At 37.0% G+C, this 18,659-nt stretch overlaps 2 protein-coding genes and 2 long non-coding RNA genes across 5 annotated transcripts in view; 1 reads left to right on the forward strand and 3 right to left on the reverse strand.

The window, feature by feature from the left end:
* Positions 1-4,061, forward strand: part of LOC103508201 (platelet-activating factor acetylhydrolase IB subunit beta) — a 23,919-nt gene extending 19,858 nt beyond the window's left edge. For both annotated transcript variants that reach the window (XM_008472733.3, XM_008472732.3), the window contains exon 4: positions 3,081-4,061. In XM_008472733.3, coding sequence (XP_008470955.1) covers positions 3,081-3,347 — 267 coding nt within the window. In that variant the 3' untranslated portion in view covers positions 3,348-4,061. The remainder of the gene's footprint in view (positions 1-3,080) is intronic.
* Positions 44-11,531, reverse strand: LOC103508200. The gene is made up of 3 exons (XR_541311.3): positions 11,253-11,531; positions 636-703; positions 44-288 (listed from the first exon to the last, which is right to left on the reverse strand). It is a non-coding gene; the product is annotated as an uncharacterized LOC103508200 (long non-coding RNA).
* On the reverse strand, positions 8,207-9,813 carry LOC113466990. The gene is made up of 2 exons (XR_003391219.1): positions 9,580-9,813; positions 8,207-8,773 (listed from the first exon to the last, which is right to left on the reverse strand). It is a non-coding gene; the product is annotated as an uncharacterized LOC113466990 (long non-coding RNA).
* Positions 11,532-12,170: 639 nt separating the features above from the next.
* Positions 12,171-15,434, reverse strand: LOC103508216 (nucleolar transcription factor 1-like). The gene is made up of 6 exons (XM_008472747.1): positions 15,354-15,434; positions 14,706-14,954; positions 13,986-14,107; positions 13,562-13,636; positions 12,816-13,057; positions 12,171-12,283 (listed from the first exon to the last, which is right to left on the reverse strand). Exons 1-6 carry the CDS (start codon positions 15,432-15,434, stop codon positions 12,171-12,173), a joined length of 882 nt encoding a protein of 293 aa, XP_008470969.1.
* Between the last annotated feature and the right edge of the window lie 3,225 nt (positions 15,435-18,659).

Here is an 18,659-nt window from a genome sequence, read left to right on the forward strand (position 1 = left end):
TTTTTTTTATGTAAAATGTGAAAAAATTAAAAAAAAAAAAAAAAAAAAAAAAAAAAAATCGGAAAAAATTGCAAGATATTGTGTGCACCTAAGCGGAAGCCGAAATTAATTTCAGCATTGATTTATGGACCTGAGAGTAGCTTTGATCTAAATCCAGGAAGACTTACCTTCTCGAATTTTTTCCTCTTTTTCTCAAACTTCTTCTTCCATTTTTCCTTTTCCTCCACTTCCAACTTTTTCCATTCCGCCTTTGACTGTCCAGTTTTCAGCTTGAAAAATGCTCGCGCCCTGTGGATGTGAATATTAATACATATTATAACTGTAACTAATGCTTTATTTAGACTGTCGGCTTAGAACAAGTTGTTCCATTATAACAACAGTTTAATAGAGCACCTCTTTATTGTTAAGTTCGTGGACAAAACATATCAATATTTATATTGAACTCTTCATCAGGGCCGTATTTAGAGGCGAGGAGGCCCGGGCCTCCTCTCAAGCTTAGATTTTCTCCTTTACTGTAGGCTAGGCTCCCAAATTTGGGAGTAAAAAAAAAAACAATTTCGAAATTTAAATGGGTTCCTACCTATTTGTTGGCATTATTAACCTCAGGAGAAACGGAATGGCATTAAAGTACTTACGATTTGGGGAACTTGTCTTCCACTTCCTCTTCAGTAACTGCGGTAACGTTCGCGGGGTAAGGAACAATCTGAAACAAGAAATAATATCAATTATTCATAAATAATGGGAAGAGGTTGGGTTTTAGTGGGTCTGGATGTCCTGGTATCCGGACATCAATCCCACACTCCCCATTGCAAAGGTTTATTTATTTATTATGGTCTTAGGGAGGGAGTCTCTACATTTATTTATTATGGTCTTAGGGAGGGAGTCTCTACATTTATTTATTATGGTCTTAGGGAGGGAGTCTCTACATTTATTTATTATGGTCTTAGGGAGGGAGTCTCTACATTTATTTATTATGGTCTTAGGGAGGGAGTCTCTACATTTATTTATTATGGTCTTAGGGAGGGAGTCTCTACATTTATTTATTATGGTCTTAGGGAGGGAGTCTCTACATTTATTTATTATGGTCTTAGGGAGGGAGTCTCTACATTTATTTATTATGGTCTTAGGGAGGGAGTCTCTACATTTATTTATTATGGTCTTAGGGAGGGAGTCTCTACATTTATTTATTATGGTCTTAGGGAGGGAGTCTCTACATTTATTTATTATGGTCTTAGGGAGGGAGTCTCTACATTTATTTATTATGGTCTTAGGGAGGGAGTCTCTACATTTATTTATTATGGTCTTAGGGAGGGAGTCTCTATATTTATTATGGTCTTAGGGAGGGAGTCTCTATATTTATTATGGTCTTAGGGAGGGAGTCTCTATATTTATTATGGTCTTAGGGAGGGAGTCTCTATATTTATTATGGTCTTAGGGAGGGAGTCTCTATATTTATTATGGTCTTAGGGAGGGAGTCTCTATATTTATTATGGTCTTAGGGAGGGAGTCTCTATATTTATTATGGTCTTAGGGAGGGAGTCTCTATATTTATTATGGTCTTAGGGAGGGAGTCTCTATATTTATTATGGTCTTAGGGAGGGAGTCTCTATATTTATTATGGTCTTAGGGAGGGAGTCTCTACATTTATTATGGTCTTAGGGAGGGAGTCTCTACATTTATTATGGTCTTAGGGAGGGAGTCTCTATATTTATTATGGTCTTAGGGAGGGAGTCTCTACATTTATTATGGTCTTAGGGAGGGAGTCTCTACATTTATTATGGTCTTAGGGAGGGAGTCTCTACATTTATTATGGTCCTAGGGAGGGAGTCTCTACATTTATTATGGTCTTAGGGAGGGAGTCTCTACATTTATTATGGTCTTAGGGAGGGAGTCTCTACATTTAATATGGTCTTAGGGAGGGAGTCTCTACATTTAATATGGTCTTAGGGAGGGAGTCTCTACATTTATTATGGTCCTAGGGAGGGAGTATCTACATTTATTATGGTCTTAGGGAGGTTGTAGGTAAGAAAAACAGGACAGGAGAAAGCCAGCCGTTCTTAGAACGAACCTTATCTGTTTGGGATGAAATCCACCCTGCGTGGGAATTGAACCCGCAACCTAGTGCTTACAAGGCTGATGCACTATTAGATTAAGCTGATTTTTTTTCTTTTTTTTTAATCAGTCAATCAAATTGTTTAATCCGAGGGTTAATCTTAAACGGTTAGCCAGCCTAGTTAGCTTGGTTGGTAGCGCGTCTGCCTTGTAAGCGCCAGGCCGCGGGTTCGATTCCCGCCCAGGGCGGATTTTATCCTGAACGGTGGCAGAGCCTGCTCTTTAATCGTAGATAGAAAATTACATTGTAGCATGAATCTTGAGGGGCTCACAGTGATTTTACAAAAAAATGGGTGTCACCCTCTAGAAATACACGCCGTCCCCTGGGAAGTGGTACTGTGCATCTCTAGAGATGCACGCCGTCCTTAAAGTGTTAAAGTAGCTAGGTACTCAATTTTTCTTACCAAGTTGAGTGCACCCTGAACTCCAAGAACAAAAAATACAATGCCATTGGGAATTAAACCAGGGACCTTCAGCATGCAAGCCCTAGGGGGTGTGATACCCACTATTCCGCAGATGCTATGACATTAATAATAATTAATTAACAAAAACAATATAAATAAATTAATAATTTCATTTGGTTTCAGACGGATAATTTTCGTTCTCGGAACGGCTGGCTTCCTCCTGTCCTGTCTTCCTTCTCTCTTCGATTTCGGGACGATAAGACCTTAGCTGTAGCAGTTCCCTCTGTCAAACCTCTGAAAAAAAAAGAAAAAACTAAAACGGAGTTTAAACTCACTTTATGCCCTCCCCCTCCGCCTTAACAGGTTTGTATCATTCTCATTATCTTCCCAGGACCAACCTCAGTGGTTTAGTGGTTAGCACAGTGGACTTCGGATCTGGAGGTTGGTGGTTCGAGTCCAAGTCAAGTCGTAAAATATAGCGTAGTGTATTAAGCAGGGAACAACATTTGTGACAAGCATTTATGCTTAACACAATTAAAATTCCTTCTTTTTTCTTCTTCCCAGGAACTCCTGCCGCGCGGTAAGCTCATCAACAAGCTATGGACAAAGAACCTGGCCACAAACCAAATCCTAGCAGACAAGCTATCCCCAGCACCACTTGGACCCAAAGTACATCTAATACAACACAACAAGGATGAGATTATCAGTAAGGATGAAATATCCCAGGGCGATTTCTATGATTACCTGCATTTAACTGAGAGTGGATATAGGAAGGTTTTTACCCCGGTGTATGAGAAAGTAAAACAGATATTGAGTGATTTAGATAAGTGAAAGGGGGGGCTTTTGATTCGCAACAGTTGCGCAACAAATGTTTTTACCAGAGAGTGGATATAGGAAGGTTTTTACCCCGGTGTATGAGAAAGTAAAACAGATATTGAGTGATTTAGATAAGTGAAAGGGGGGCCTTTGATTCGCAACAGTGGCGAAACAATTCAATCATTCCTAGGGAGAAGGGCCTATATGTTAGTTAGTAGCAAACACAAACATGACATAGGACCCTTTTTCCTGGGAACAATCAAACGTTTCTAATGTTGAGCAACATTCAAGATTAAACACACCCGAAAGACAAGAATAATGTTTCAGAAATAAATCTGCTGGAGAGGAAAAAAAGTTGCTAGATTGTTGCAAAAGCATTTCTGGATTGTTGAGAAACAATGTTTCTGATGAAAATGTAGCTTGTGTGTAGGTATGGGGCTCAAGGATCACATATCAGAGGGTGATTTCTACGATTACCTGCATCTAACCGAGAGTGGATATAGGAAGGTATTTACCCCAGTGTATGATAAGGTGAAACAGATATTGAGCGATTTAGATAAGTGAAAGGGGGGCTTTTTGATTCGCAACAGTTGCGCAACAGTGGCGAAACAATTCAATCATTCCTAGGGAGAAGGGCCTATGTTAGTAGCAAACATGACATAGGACCCTTTTTCCTGGGAACAATCAAACGTTTCTAATGTTGAGCAACATTCAAGATTAAACACACCCTTATGTAGGCTATATACCTGGAACTGGTTGCGTGGCCTAGCTTACAACTCGTGTCATCTTCTATGGGCAGAAGTTGCAGTGATTTGAGCAGCCAGGGCCGCCAACAGGGGACCTCCGGAGGCCTCGGTTTTTAGTCCGTCCTTCCTTTATTATTACAATAGTAATAAAAAGGTATAAGGGACGGACTATTATTGACTTTGACAAGCTCGAGAATAATAGTTTTTTTTTCAACATAATACTCTTTATTTACTTACAAGATTTATACATATGGTATACATAGATTTAACAATAAAAATGACCAACAAATAGGCAGGAAAGATGTTAAGTTACCTATGTAAAAATTTAAAAAAATCGAGTTATACTGAGATATTGTTTCCCCTTATTGGCATAGGCGGCGATAGGGGGGGGCTTGGGGGGCTTAAGCCCCCCCAAAGTTATCAGGGCCTCTTACACTAGATAAAATTGGATTTCAGAATAATAATCCAAAACACCATTTTTTACTTTCCTTATCCTATAGGAAGGAAAGTAATGTAATCGGGTCAAATTTTCGATGGTCAGTTTTTGATGCCAAAACACGTTTTGAGGTCCCTAGAGCCTAAATCCAAAGTTTCAGCCATTGGTCCGTGTGTGTATCTGAGTGTCTGTCTGTAAACAAAATATCTCGAGAACGGTAAGAGCTAGCGACTTGAAATTTGGTATGTAGCTGTCAAATGTGAGAATGCGACACGAAACTTTTGGTTAAGACCGATGCAACGCTTGGCGGCATTTTACCGCTTTTTGGCGGTTTTCGGTGTAATTTAACAATCGGAACTTTTGGTTTAGTCGGTGCAACGCTTGGCGGCATTTTACCGCTTTTTGGCGGTTTTCGGTCTAGTTTAACAATATCTCGGGAACGATATGAGCTAGAGACTTGAAATTTGGTATGCAGTTTACAAATGTGACAAGGATGCAACAGAAAACGTTTAGTTAAGATAGGTGCTGCGCTTGACGGTATTTTGACCGCTTTTGGACGGATTTCGACCTTTTTTTGGCGGTTTTCAACTATACCGATTAAACGGTTAGAGATATGGTAAAAGTTGGGGTAAAACGGCGGTTTTCAGCTATACCGACTAAACGGTTAGAGATATGGTAAAAGTTAGGGTAAAATAATACTCAAATAAGCATCATTCAATAGGATAAGGAAAGTCGTGTGATGTTCACACAGATTTTTTTCATAAAGCTAAATCAAAATTTTGAAGGTGTACCTTCAAAATCAAGCCCCCCCAAACATTTAGGCAAGAACCGCCTATGACGATTACCGGCATCTAAACGAGAGTGGATATAGGAAGGTATTTACCCCAGTGTATGATAAGGTGAAACAGATATTGAGTGATTTAGATAAGTGAGAGGTGAGCTTTTAGCAGGGAAATGTCCTAAATGCTTGTCCCATTCGCAATACAAACTTGTACAAATTTACACTGAAAATGTGGTTTCATAAATCGACCCGCAGATCAAGCGGAACGATTTTGGTTATGTATGTATGCGGTTTGATTCCCGGTAGGATCGAAGTTTTTTCGGCTCTGTGCTTGGAGTTCGGGGTGCTCTCAGCCTCGTGAGGACAATCGAGTAGCTACAAAGGAAAAAAAAAAGCTGAATTTTTTTATTTTCTACACTCCATTAAGACCGCTTCTATTCATTAGCATAGTTTATTTATTTTCTCTTGGGTCGGACCTAGCCTAGGGTTGAGCGTCGGTGCTCCGTTCTTAATACCCACTAAGAGGTGGGCAATTCTCTAGCTGAGTGTTAAATGGGCCATGGCCATGGTATAGAAAGGATTTTTATTTATTTGCACGCCAAGTATCAAGGCTATGTGAAAAGGAAAATAATTTGTTTATTTTAAACTTTTTAAATATTAAATAAATACAATATAACTTTAACTGACTTTTCAAAGTTGTTGTGATATTTTAGAAATGTTCATGTTGTATTATTTGATTGTACCTTTCGTATGTAGGCATTGTGTTTGAAATGTGAGATACATTTCGACTGCCTCTTGGAAGCCTCCCATTAGGGCAAAATAAAAGTTGTATACTGCCACGATTCCAAAAATCTATATAAATCAAATTGTAGATTTGTCTGTACATTGCTTAGAATCGTGAAAGCGACCGATTTTGATAAAAAAAAATTTTGGTTGTTAAGAAGAGTACTCGGGGTGACATAGGCTACTTAAAATTGTCACATTCCATCCTGATTCAAAATGGCGGCGGTTCAAAGTTATGCCTATTATGCTCCATTGTGGGACATAGGGAGCGCGTAGCGCGACCGTGTGTGTGTGGTGTATGTAATGGGTGTGTGTGTGGTGTGGGTGCGCGGTGGTCCCGTACAAAGGACGGGTCAACCACTAGTTATTCCCTATAATATAATACTGTCCCTGACAGTTTGACGTCTAGATACCCGTGTTGTGTTCAGGAACATTTTTTTTGTACCCGGTAATGGTATGGGTATATAAAAAAAAGTAAAAAATAATTGAACTTTCATTTTTATTTTTTAATTAACAAAGATATTTAGGTCTCGAATTTGAACCACAGTTCCTCTAGTTACAAATCCAGAACAATGAGAAAACAAACTATCCATCATTTGATAGTGGAAGAGGATTGATAAGAATCTAACATCTAACAAAATTAATAACATGGACGAAATTGTTATAAAAATATATAAAAGGGTCAACTTGAGATCAGTTTATTCTTTAAGAAAAAGGTTTATTATAAATTATAACATCTCATAACAAAATGTACCTATTACTTATGTAGGTATAGAAAACATGGAGGTAGTACACAATTTTATATTCACATAAAAAAAAAAAAAAAAAAATCGAAATTGTTATAAAAATATATAAAAGGGTCAACTTGAGATCAGTTTATTCTTTAAGAAAAAGGTTCATTATAAATTATAACATCTCACAACAAAATGTACCTATTACTTATGTAGGTATAGAAAACATGGAGGTAGTACACAATTTTATATTCACATAAAAAAAAAAAAAAAAAAAAGTTATAGCCCTTTGGCTAAATAAAAGAGACCTATGTATAAATAATAATGAAATATTTCATAAATTAAAGTTTGGCGTCGAGTTGCTCCAAACTATTCAGGTTCACTCACCACCCTGCACCCAGCTTTCTGTCAGATTTGAGGAATTTTTATGAAACTATCACAGCTGACTTTCATCCCTTTGATAACGACGGATGAGTGTATTATAAACAAAAAGACATTTTATCAAGGAAATGTTTTTTCCCGTGTACAGGCCGGCCTCTCATTCAGCCCTAACTAGGACGATTGCTTTGGGATAGAATAGAATATACCTTGTTTATCCTGCCAGAATGAGACTGAAAAGTCCCTTTACTCCCGCAGTCTAAACAAACAAAAAGACATTTTATCAAGGAAATGTTTTTTCCCGTGTACAGGCCGGCCTCTCATTCAGCCCTAACTAGGACGATTGCTTTGGGCTGACATTTGGTTTTGGCTACAAATTTTACGAGTGGATGCCCTTTACTATTTCTTTAGCAAGGGTATACTCCCAGTTTAAAGTCCACCCACCGTCTATTTCCCGTTTAATGTCCCCCAGACATGTACTTGAAGAACTGCGTAACCTACCTTTTTCTGTCTTTTATTGTATTCTTCTTTTTCCTCTTTAGTAAAACTATGCCATTTTTCAGACAGGACTTTCATTCGTTACCACCGTCTATTTCCCGTTTAATGTCCCCCAGACATGTACTTGAAGAACTGTTTAACCTACCTTTTTCTGTCTTTTATTGTATTCTTCTTTTTCCTCTTTAGTAAAACTATGCCATTTTTCAGACAGGACTTTCATTCGTTCCTTCGTTGTTAAGAACTTTGATTCCTCACATTGCAAATATTCTTGAGAGAACAGGTTATAACCGGAGCAAGGTGGCTTTACTGGGACGCCTGTAAAATATTTTAAAGGGGCAAAAATTAGAAGGAGGAAAAAATCAATATGATGGTATGTCATATAGAGTCTAAGAAATTTAATATATTGAACAATAATAACAACAACAACAACAATATTCTATGCAAGTTATGTCGGTCACATGGAACAATAAATTACCTGGCATACACCTCAAAATTATTTGCAGCCTTTGTGCCATGTGTGGTCACTAGGAAACAATTTGTTTAGTGGGATCAGCCAAGTCAGTTATCATTTACCAGAGAGACCAATAATATTCAGGTTCCATTCCTGTTTTCCTAAAGGCATTCTAGTTTTCTTCACTATGAAATAATAATATGTAATAATAAAAAATTCCAGTCAAACAAATCATGAATTAATTATTCGAGCCGTCCTCGATTGAAGTAGCTACTCAATTGACCTCACGAGGCTGAGTGCACCTCAGTCTTCCAAGCCGAAAAAACTTTGACCCCACCAAGAATGGAACCCGGGACCTCCCGTCTATAAACCAATTGTGGTACGCCCTAGGCCACAAGGCTTGCTTAATTTTATAAAGGACAACACTATCATCTTAACATGACAAATAGGAGTATGGAACAGGTGGCTTTATGATTCACCTCGAATGAGTTAATTTTGAAAACTCGATGATTTTCCATGGATATGTATCTAGATTTTCAGGACTTCGTGAATGTCGGGCTAAGACTGACGTCTTTTGCCATTCATGATGTTCTGTACCACGGGTGTGGAATTGTATAGAGGTGGTGCTAGTGTGAACCTGAAATCAGAACAAACTCAAACAATAAATGTAAAAGAAATAACTTATACTCTTCACTGGGTTGGTAGCGTATTTTTATTTATAGAAAAAACAGACATGTTTCGCCCACTGGGCATCATCAGTGTTTTATAATTTTATAATATATAAATTTTCATCTTTGAACTTTATTTTTTGTGCAATGTCTTCAAAAGTTTATATATATGGACATTTTTCTTCATTATAATCACCCTGTTTATACACTGATGATGCCCAGTGGGCGAAACATGTCTGTTTTTCTATAAATAAAAATACCCTTACCATCCGGTGAAGAGTATAAGTTATTTATTTTACATTTATTGTTATGGAACTTCACTAAGTTACTGAGTCTTCCATCAAGATACAAACTCAAACATCAGCCACATGTGATACAAGAGCTTAACATCCGGCTAATAATAATAATAATAAAATCTATAACTTTCTTTAGGGGTTGATAAGGGAACTGTAAAAACGGACGTCTTATAATCCTGCAATAGAAGACAGAAAGCCGTTACAAGAACGAACCTTATCCGTTACAAGAACGAACCTTATCTAGGAAGTTCACCTCAGACGGTAATCGAACCCGCGACCTAGCTCTAACAAGACAGACATTAAGCTGACAATAATAAATTGTCATGAGGGTTTTTATTTATTATTCTTAGGATAGCTTTTGAAATCTATTGAAATAAATAAATCATTAATAAACCAAATTGTCTCAATGTAAATTTTAACCCCCAGATTTATATATTTTTCATATTTTTTTTTTTTTATAATTTTAACCTTATACCTACCTTCTTTCTGTGATCTCATAATTCTTTGAAGTTCTGCAAAATATATCTGCCTTTTGGTTCTCCTTTTCAAGTTGATCCACAGAACTTATATTTAATGACTGCTGAAACCCTCCAAGAGAGGATGGCTTTTATTACCTACGCAGCATACGCAAAATATAAAACAGCTTACTCGGAATCTTGGGAGGCAGATGTATTATTCTGAAAACAAACAATAAATAGGGGATTTGTAAAACTAAAAAAAAAAAAAAAAAAACTCAAAGGCTTCTTATCATTGAAAGTTCCTTTGAAGTAGGGTTTTATTTTTTGACTACAAAGCTATCAAATGTTGTAGATTGAACTGAAAATTACAATTACCTCTGAGATAGCTTAGTACTTGAAACGGGCACTCAATTTGAGATGAGAAATACAGGTCTACAAGAAGGAAGATACATTTCCATTTCACTTGTGTTCACGTTGTCAGAAGGTGCCAGGGTGTCCATTAGATTTCCGAAGAAACGTGGAACTCCAACTCAGCAAATACCTTAGGTAAATCGATAACTGAAAACACTTTGTCAGATTTTATTAGCAGTAAAAATTTGTTTCAGATTTTCAGAAAAACACTTGAATCAAGATAAACACACGTCCATTGCTTTTCGTGCCTTATCAACTTGTTTACCTTTTTGAAACGTACTCGCGAGTTGTACCACAAAGAGGAAAAATGGTCGCTTTCGAGGCGAAAAAGATTTTTTTACCCATTGGAGAAAAAAAAAGTTGTCTCGTCTTCTCTATAAAAGACTACAGTGAAGAAGTAAAGGTAGGTATAATTTATATAGTACCTATCTACTAATGTAGGTAATATTTATGTGGGTATATAGTAGCTTATACCCACATAAATATTACCACTTTCTCACTTTCTTATAAGAAAGTGAGAAATCTATTAACGGCGAGAAAAATACCAGTTAGTTTGAGAGTAAGATTTGCAAAGTGTTACGTGTGGAGTGTACTGTTATATGGGTGTGAAAGTTGGATTATAAGAAGGAGAGAAGAGAAGTACTTAGAGAGTTTTGAAATGTGGTTGTGGAGAAGAATGGAAGGTGTGAAGTGGACAGATAAGGTGAGAAATGAAGAAGTGTTGAAAAGAATGGGAGAAAAGAGAACATTGATGGGGGCAATTAGAAAGAGGAAAACATCTTGGTTGGGACACATACTTCGTAGAAATTGTCTCCAGAGAAGAATAATGGAAGGAAAAATCGAGGGAAAGAGAGGAAGAGGTAGAATGAGATTCGGGTTAATAAGTGATGTGAAAAGAGGGAGAAGTTACCAGGAGATGAAAGAAGATGCGCAGGACCGTGAGAAGTGGAGGAAACTCGGTTGATACCTGTCTTTTAGACAGATTTAAAATTATATATATATACCAATACCATGGCTTTAAAAAAATTGTTAACAATGAACACTTGGACAGGTTCATTTTGATGGCCCCAAAAGTCATCTCTATTTTATGATGTTATAAAGAGCATTATCCTCAAAAGAGGAAAAGAAATAAGCCTACTGGGATTTCAATGATAAAGAACTCCCTTCTTCAATTTCATCGTACATATCAACCCAACTTCGTACTTGTATGTAGCTTTTTAAGGAGCATCATCCTTGTGAAACCCCATCTCTAAGGAAGATTTTGTACAGAATATTTTACTTACGTTGTATTTTAAAAAGTTGGAAAGTTCAGTTGACTTTAATGTGGTCAAGAAGTCTGAATAATGCTTCTCATACTGCGAAAGTTTCTGGAAATGAAATAATCAATATCAAATTATCACCAAAGAAAACCGACAACGATTAAAATTCAAGATTAATTTTTAAGTTGGATTTTTATTTGGATTAGCCCATATAAAACTTCGATATATACTTTAGAGCAGGCTTGTCCAACCCGCGGCCCGCGAGCTCATTTTTGCGGCCCGCCTAAAAATGAACGAAATGAGAAATAACAGTAAATATACTAAATAAAATAATTACTGCATGAAAATTTTCAAATTTATAAAAATTATCCCAGTTTACCTTACGTTTGTAATGGAAGTCGCGCGACCCGGCAGCTAGGATCGGAACGTCACCTTTATGGCGCGACCAGGCAGCTCGGCAGCACTGCCGGGTCGCGCTGCCCGGCAGCTAGGATCGGAACGCCACCTTTATATGGGCCATGGTATAGAAAGGATTTTTATTTATTTGCACACCAAGTATCAAGGCTATGTGAAAAGGAAAATAATTTGTTTGAATTTTTTAAATATAAAATAAATACAATATAACTTTAACTGACTTTTCAAAGTTGTGATATTTTAGAAATGTTTATGTTGTATTATTTGATGGTAGGTACCCTTCGTATGTAGGCATTAAGTTTGAAATGTGAGATACATTTCGACTGCCTCTTGAAAGCCTTCCATTAGGGCAAAATAAAAGTTGTATACTGCCACGATTCCAGAAGTCTATATAAATCAAATTGTAGATTTGTCTGTACATTGCTTAGAATCGTGAAAGCGACCGATTTTGATAAAAAAAATTTTGGTTGTTAAGAAGAGTACTCGGGGTGACATAGGCTACTTAAAATTGTCACATTCCATCCTGATTCAAAATGGCGGCTTCATTCGTTCCTTCGTTGTTAAGAACTTTGATTCCTCACATTGCAAATATTCTTGAGAGAACAGGTTATAACCGGAGCAAGGTGGCTTTACTGGGACGCCTGTAAAATATTTTAAAGGGGCAAAAATTAGAAGGAGGAAAAAATCAATATGATGGTATGTCATAATTATATCCATTACCCTTCATATGGTTGATTTTTTTTTTAAAGGTTTGACAGAGGGAACTGTAACTGCTATGGTCTTATCGTCCCGAAATCGAAGAGAGAAGGAAGACAGGATAGGAAACATAGGGAGCGCGTAGCGCGACCGTGTGTGTGGCTGTGTGGTGTATGTAATGGGTGTGGTGGGTGGTGTGGGTGTTTGTGCGGTGGTCCTGTACAAAGGACGGGTCAACCACTAGTTATTCCCTATAATATAATACTGTTCCTGACAGTTTGACGTCTAGATACCCGTGTTGTGTTCAGGAACATTTTTTTTTGTACCCGGTAATGGTATGGGTATATAAAAAAAAGTAAAAAAGAATTGAACTTTCATTTTTATTTTTTAACAAAGATATTTAGGTCTCGACTTTGAACCACAGTTCCTCAGTTCCTCTAATATGGTTGAAAAACACTTTTTCCATGAAGTACTTACCTAATACACTCAAGTAAATTTTATCTTCTTCCTTGCTGACATTAGGTTTGCTCTGACGTAGTTGATCGTTGTCTGCAGTCTTTTTCAATTTCAAATATTCCACTTTTGCATTGTGGATATATTCAACTTTTTGGCGATCATCCAAACTGTTCCAATCTTCTTTTAGTTTCGCCTGCAGATTTTTCACATTCCCTTTAGGATACTCGCAAGCTTTTTCATCACAGAATATTTTGAAAGGAGTTCTAGGAGTGTCTGGGGGATGCTTTTCAGTTGGTTGTGAAGGTTTTTCTGCCACAAAATCAGGGTGCTCCTCTCTGAAACAAGTGGAAAATAGTTGCCTTTCCTTCATGTGACCAATTTAAGGCCTGTTTTCTGCGTATTTAGAGCTCTCAAATATTGAAAATTTCAGAACCAAATCAAACGCGTATACCTACATAAATCATTCAAGATGTGGAAGAACCAAATGTTACTCCACTCCACTGAGGCAAATGTACAAAGCACGCTTCAAACTCTTCAAAGTATGAAAATGAACGGCAGCAAGCCACATGCTTCAATAGTATACATGTTGCTTTAAGATCATGACTGTTGCCAGCAATGAATGGATTGGTGATTCAAGTTGCTTTTTCAGCTAGATTTTTTCAAGGAGAAAGAATATTCACTTACTGAAAGAGAACCATTTTCGTTTTGTAGGCATCCACCCCAGCCTGAACTTCTTCCATGAGGTGAGCTTTTTTATGTGGAGATACCTAGGAGTGTCTGGGGCATGCTTTTCAGTTGGTTGTGAAACAGGTTTGTCTGCCACAAAATCAGGGTGCTCCTCTCTGGAAACAAGTGGAAAATAGTTGCCTTTCCTTCATGTGACCAATTTAAGGCCTGTTTTCCGCGTATTTGGAGCTCTCAAATATTGAAAATTTCTTTGAAACTTTCAGAATCAAATCAAACGCGTATACCTACATAAATCATTCAAGATGTGGAAGAACCAAATGTTACTCCACTCCACTGAGGCAAATGTACAAAGCACGCTCCAAACTCTTAATGAACGGCAGCAAGCCACATGCTTCAATAGTATATGTTGCTTTAAGATCATGACTGTTGCCAGCAATGAATGGATTGGTGATTCCAGTTGCTTTTTCAGCTAAATTTTTTCAAGGAGAAAGAATATTTACTTACTGAAAGAGAACCATTTTCGTTTTGTAGGCATCCACCCCAGCCTGAACTTCTTCCATGAGGTGAGCTTTTTTATGTGGAGATAACATTTTAAATTTCTCAGCCAATATTTTTGAAGCAGCTATCTGTAAACATAAATAATGACAAAGAAAAATAATGGCAATATAACAAAATAATAAAACCCAATAACTAGTAACAGATGTACCAAATGGTAAAAAAGGAGTACCTATCTAATAATATTCTAATAGAGGTACCTATCCATAGTTAAGCATAAACTGGAAGGCTGGATCCTGGAAAAATTTTGTAGAAATGCTGGAAGTTTAATTAAAGAGAATACCTATTGCCTACAGTTTTTTAGGTGATCAACCTGCCTTGGTAGCGTAGTGGTAAGACGCTTGCCTGGTAAACAGGAGGGCGTGGGTTCGATCTCAGCCGAGGCATGGAATTTTATCATTTATTTGAGATTTTGACCACATAATAATGGAGCTCTAAGGGTAAAGTGGTAGAGAACGCCTCCGGCGTTAACCTCGCCTAGTGGTTACCTTCCACTCAAGAGTCTATTATTATTATTATCAATAAGTTTCACTATATTTGAACTAGTGCACACTCAGGAACATCATTTCCATCAGGTTAGAAATGCACCAGTTTTTGAATACAATATTCTGACAAATGCAAGTCTGCAGTCAGCACTTGTGTGGATAAAAGAATCTGTAAGTGACTTACACAAGACATTGATGGATCTTTTTCTTTCATCTTCTTGTATTCTTTCTTGAAAAACACCAAGTAAGAAGACATGGGCTTCTTGGGTAGTCCTTCGATTACTTTCTTTGTTGCTTTCTTTCTCTTAGGATCTTCATTCCAAGATTTTGCATCCTTTAATAGATCTCCCAAAGTACGAAACTTTCTTTGATGAGTTTGTATTTCTTCCCAAAGATGTTGACATTGTTCTGGGGTGAAATCTTTGAAGTGGATCTAATAATAGTAATAAAAAAAAATATCAGAGAGGATAAGTAGTATTATTAGATTGCAAAGGTAATTAAATATGCATAGGTAAATTATGGACTTTTTAATTGTGTTACACATGGGTAATTAAATAAATTTTATGCCTTCACTTGGACTCAAACCATCAAACTCCAGGTCTGAAATCCAACATGTTAGCCACTACACCACTGAGGTTGGTATTAATGTTAAATACATTTTTTACATTCAGTAAACTAAAAGACTAACTTCAAATAAGGGTAATAGAAAGTAAAAAGGGTCTCTACAAGGCTACAATGGCCAAAGGAGCCTAAAATCCAATGATTTTTTTTCTTCCAATCCAAAGCTCATGAAACTACTACATCTTTCATGAAATGATGGTGGGTACTATACCTTTGTCCAATCATACTTCTGTACACCAATTTTATATGAGCTTTTATCTAGTTTCGGATCTAAATTCTCTTGACAGGTCATTTTTATTGTCACATGTTGGTTGTTACTCCAATGTGAAAGTTCATTTGTTTCTTTGAACAAGATTCAGGACGTAAGCAGTGGCATCTTGGAACGTGTTACCTCAGTGCAAAACGCGGCTAAAACAAGGCAAGTTTACCAACCTTGCCTTCCCCAACCCAGCACATGAGTCACATGACCAAACTAAAGGTAATGCAACACTTTTTGACTTTTTCATACCTAGTGAAAATGAACACTGTCAACAGGTAGATAACTAATATTAATATTGAATGGGTGCTAAAATTAAGTACATTAATAGAAACCTCTAATTAGGTAACTGTGGCTGGTGGGCTGGTCTTCTGTAAAAGTTTAAAAACAGCTTTCCTGTTCATGCAAACACGCACAACAAAATGAATTCAAAGGGACTTACGGTTTTGAAGTATTTGATTAAATTAACACGAAAAAGAGGAACGAGCAGTGACCAGTGTTATTATAAGTAGGGTTAGTTTAAACGCAAGGAGTAGTGATTACTTGATTAGTGTTATTATAGGGTTAGGTTAAATACTTACCAAATCGCAGTGTTAATTTGATGAATACTGTTCGGAAAAGCAAACGAGGAGCTTCCTTCAACAGTTAAAATAGTTTCGAACGTCAAGAAATGAAATGAAGCAGAAGCAAATAAGCATAAGCAATGCTCAGATGCTCTATTGCTCTGCCCTCTGCCTCCACATACTCCACAAGCAAGAAGCAAGTCCACATTCCACAAAAAGAAAAGTGCGCTTCGAAGCGCGGTCGTTAAAATGCGTAGGTCCTGCGCATGCGCGAAGATTCCAAAGAGGGGAAAAAAATAAACAAGTCTGTGCCAGAGTTTTCGCGGCTTTTTCAAAAATATACCGAGTGGAACAAATATTTTGGCGAAAAGTCGAAATGTCCTACGATGGCCCTGTTCATAACCACGGCCTGAGGATACATGTTGCTACTTGAACCATGGAAACAAGTAACAGTGTTACTTCAACACCAACAGTCTGGAGTTTTGTTAGTTGCTACTTGTGATTGTTTGTGGGAAAAATTATTTTTTGAATCCTACACAGGTCATTTTTATTGTCACATGTTGGTTGTTACTCCAATGTGAAAGTTCATTTGTTTCTTTGAACAAGATTCAGGACGTAAGCAGTGGCATCTTGGAACGTGTTACCTCAGTGCAAAACGCGGCTAAAACAAGGCAAGTTTACCAACCTTGCCTTCCCCAACCCAGCACATGAGTCACATGACCAAACTAAAGGTAATGCAACACTTTTTGACTTTTTCATACCTAGTGAAAATGAACACTGTCAACAGGTAGATAACTAATATTAATATTGAATGGGTGCTAAAATTAAGTACATTAATAGAAACCTCTAATTAGGTAACTGTGGCTGGTGGGCTGGTCTTCTGTAAAAGTTTAAAAACAGCTTTCCTGTTCATGCAAACACGCACAACAAAATGAATTCAAAGGGACTTACGGTTTTGAAGTATTTGATTAAATTAACACGAAAAAGAGGAACGAGCAGTGACCAGTGTTATTATAAGTAGGGTTAGTTTAAACGCAAGGAGTAGTGATTACTTGATTAGTGTTATTATAGGGTTAGGTTAAATACTTACCAAATCGCAGTGTTAATTTGATGAATACTGTTCGGAAAAGCAAACGAGGAGCTTCCTTCAACAGTTAAAATAGTTTCGAACGTCAAGAAATGAAATGAAGCAGAAGCAAATAAGCATAAGCAATGCTCAGATGCTCTATTGCTCTGCCCTCTGCCTCCACATACTCCACAAGCAAGAAGCAAGTCCACATTCCACAAAAAGAAAAGTGCGCTTCGAAGCGCGGTCGTTAAAATGCGTAGGTCCTGCGCATGCGCGAAGATTCCAAAGAGGGGAAAAAAATAAACAAGTCTGTGCCAGAGTTTTCGCGGCTTTTTCAAAAATATACCGAGTGGAACAAATATTTTGGCGAAAAGTCGAATGAACATTTTTAACACGTTGAGTGCCTTGCTAGTGATGTTTTTTTTTATACTTTACGTATTTTCGACTTTAAATGCACCAACTCGCAATATATTTTTGATGTTAAGCGACGTCGTGCACGATTGGTACATATCTGGTTGACTGCTGTTATCTCTGTCTCTATCTTAAGGTACATCCGGCGGGTATAGTTTTGTGAAGACGGTTGATTTCCAACACTACATACGACTCTTGTTTATTTGGAAAGGTATAGAATTTATTTGCAGTGAAATTAGGAGTCTCTTTGCAATTTTCATCCCAGCAATAATGTGTCTTTTTGCATTACTTTTTGATTAAATTAAACCTTTTAAAACTGGTAATGCTGCCTTTGGTTACTACTATAATGAAGGGGTTATCCTGTCAGAAAATATATGTAATCCTGCATAAGTTTCTGAGTGTATCCTGGTTTACAAGCTCACAGTAGAAAAAAAAGTTCTATTCTCTGCTGGAATAATAGTGTTCAATTTTTCGCAAATTTACGAAATTTCAATTACTTCGCAAAAAATGGTCTCAATCCAAAATCTGATGTTACCCCATAATAAAATTTATGAAGGAAACATATTGTGAAATGATGTGTCACACGGTACATTTCAATCACTTTGTAGATTCGCGAACTTTGCAAATTTTCCCGAATTTGCAAAAATGGTCTCAATCCAAAATCTGATGTTACCATATGATTTATGAAGGAAAAACATATGGTGAAATGATATATGGCACAACCAGATTGGGAGCAATTTGAGTGGGACATACATTGGTGGACATCCTGTATATGCTTTATTTCTTATAAACATAGAAAACAATATGAATTATTTTATTTGTTAGGATTTTTTGGTATAGGATAAATAAAATAATATATTTGGGCTTAATCGCTTAATAATCTAATAAGTAACACATTTCCTACCTACATAATTAACATATATTTTGTTAAAATTATTTATAAATAACTTTGGACTTTGGTATCTGTAGAATTCCTCAAAAAAAAAAAACTGATACCTACCTACTGTTCCGAAAAATCGTAAATACGACTTTATCAGTCCCGTGAAAAGACTGGGCTTAGAACAGACCCCAAAGTTATGAATTTTCTCTCATTTTATAACTGCTAAGATCATTGGTAACTGGGGTTTTGCCTTTACCCTCCGACATCGACAAGCTACCTACCCTATACATACTCACCCAGCCAGCCTGAAATATAACTACAAACGGGTATTTTTCTTC

Source organism: Diaphorina citri, unplaced genomic scaffold (genome assembly GCF_000475195.1).
Source record: "Diaphorina citri unplaced genomic scaffold, Diaci psyllid genome assembly version 1.1 scaffold378, whole genome shotgun sequence".
Taxonomy (NCBI): Eukaryota; Metazoa; Arthropoda; class Insecta; order Hemiptera; family Psyllidae; genus Diaphorina; species Diaphorina citri.

What these genes read in the sequence shown, in the direction of transcription:
- LOC103508216 (XM_008472747.1), bottom strand. Translation starts at nt 15,434, where the DNA reads ATGACCTGTCAAGAGAATTTAGATCCGAAACTAGATAAAAGCTCATAT. An exon ending in AGAAGTATGATTGGACAAAG is followed by an intron (nt 14,955 to 15,353) that starts GTATAGTACCCA and finishes TACTATTATTAG; the next exon opens with ATCCACTTCAAAGATTTCAC. An exon ending in AAGATCCATCAATGTCTTGT is followed by an intron (nt 14,108 to 14,705) that starts GTAAGTCACTTA and finishes TTATGTTTACAG; the next exon opens with ATAGCTGCTTCAAAAATATT.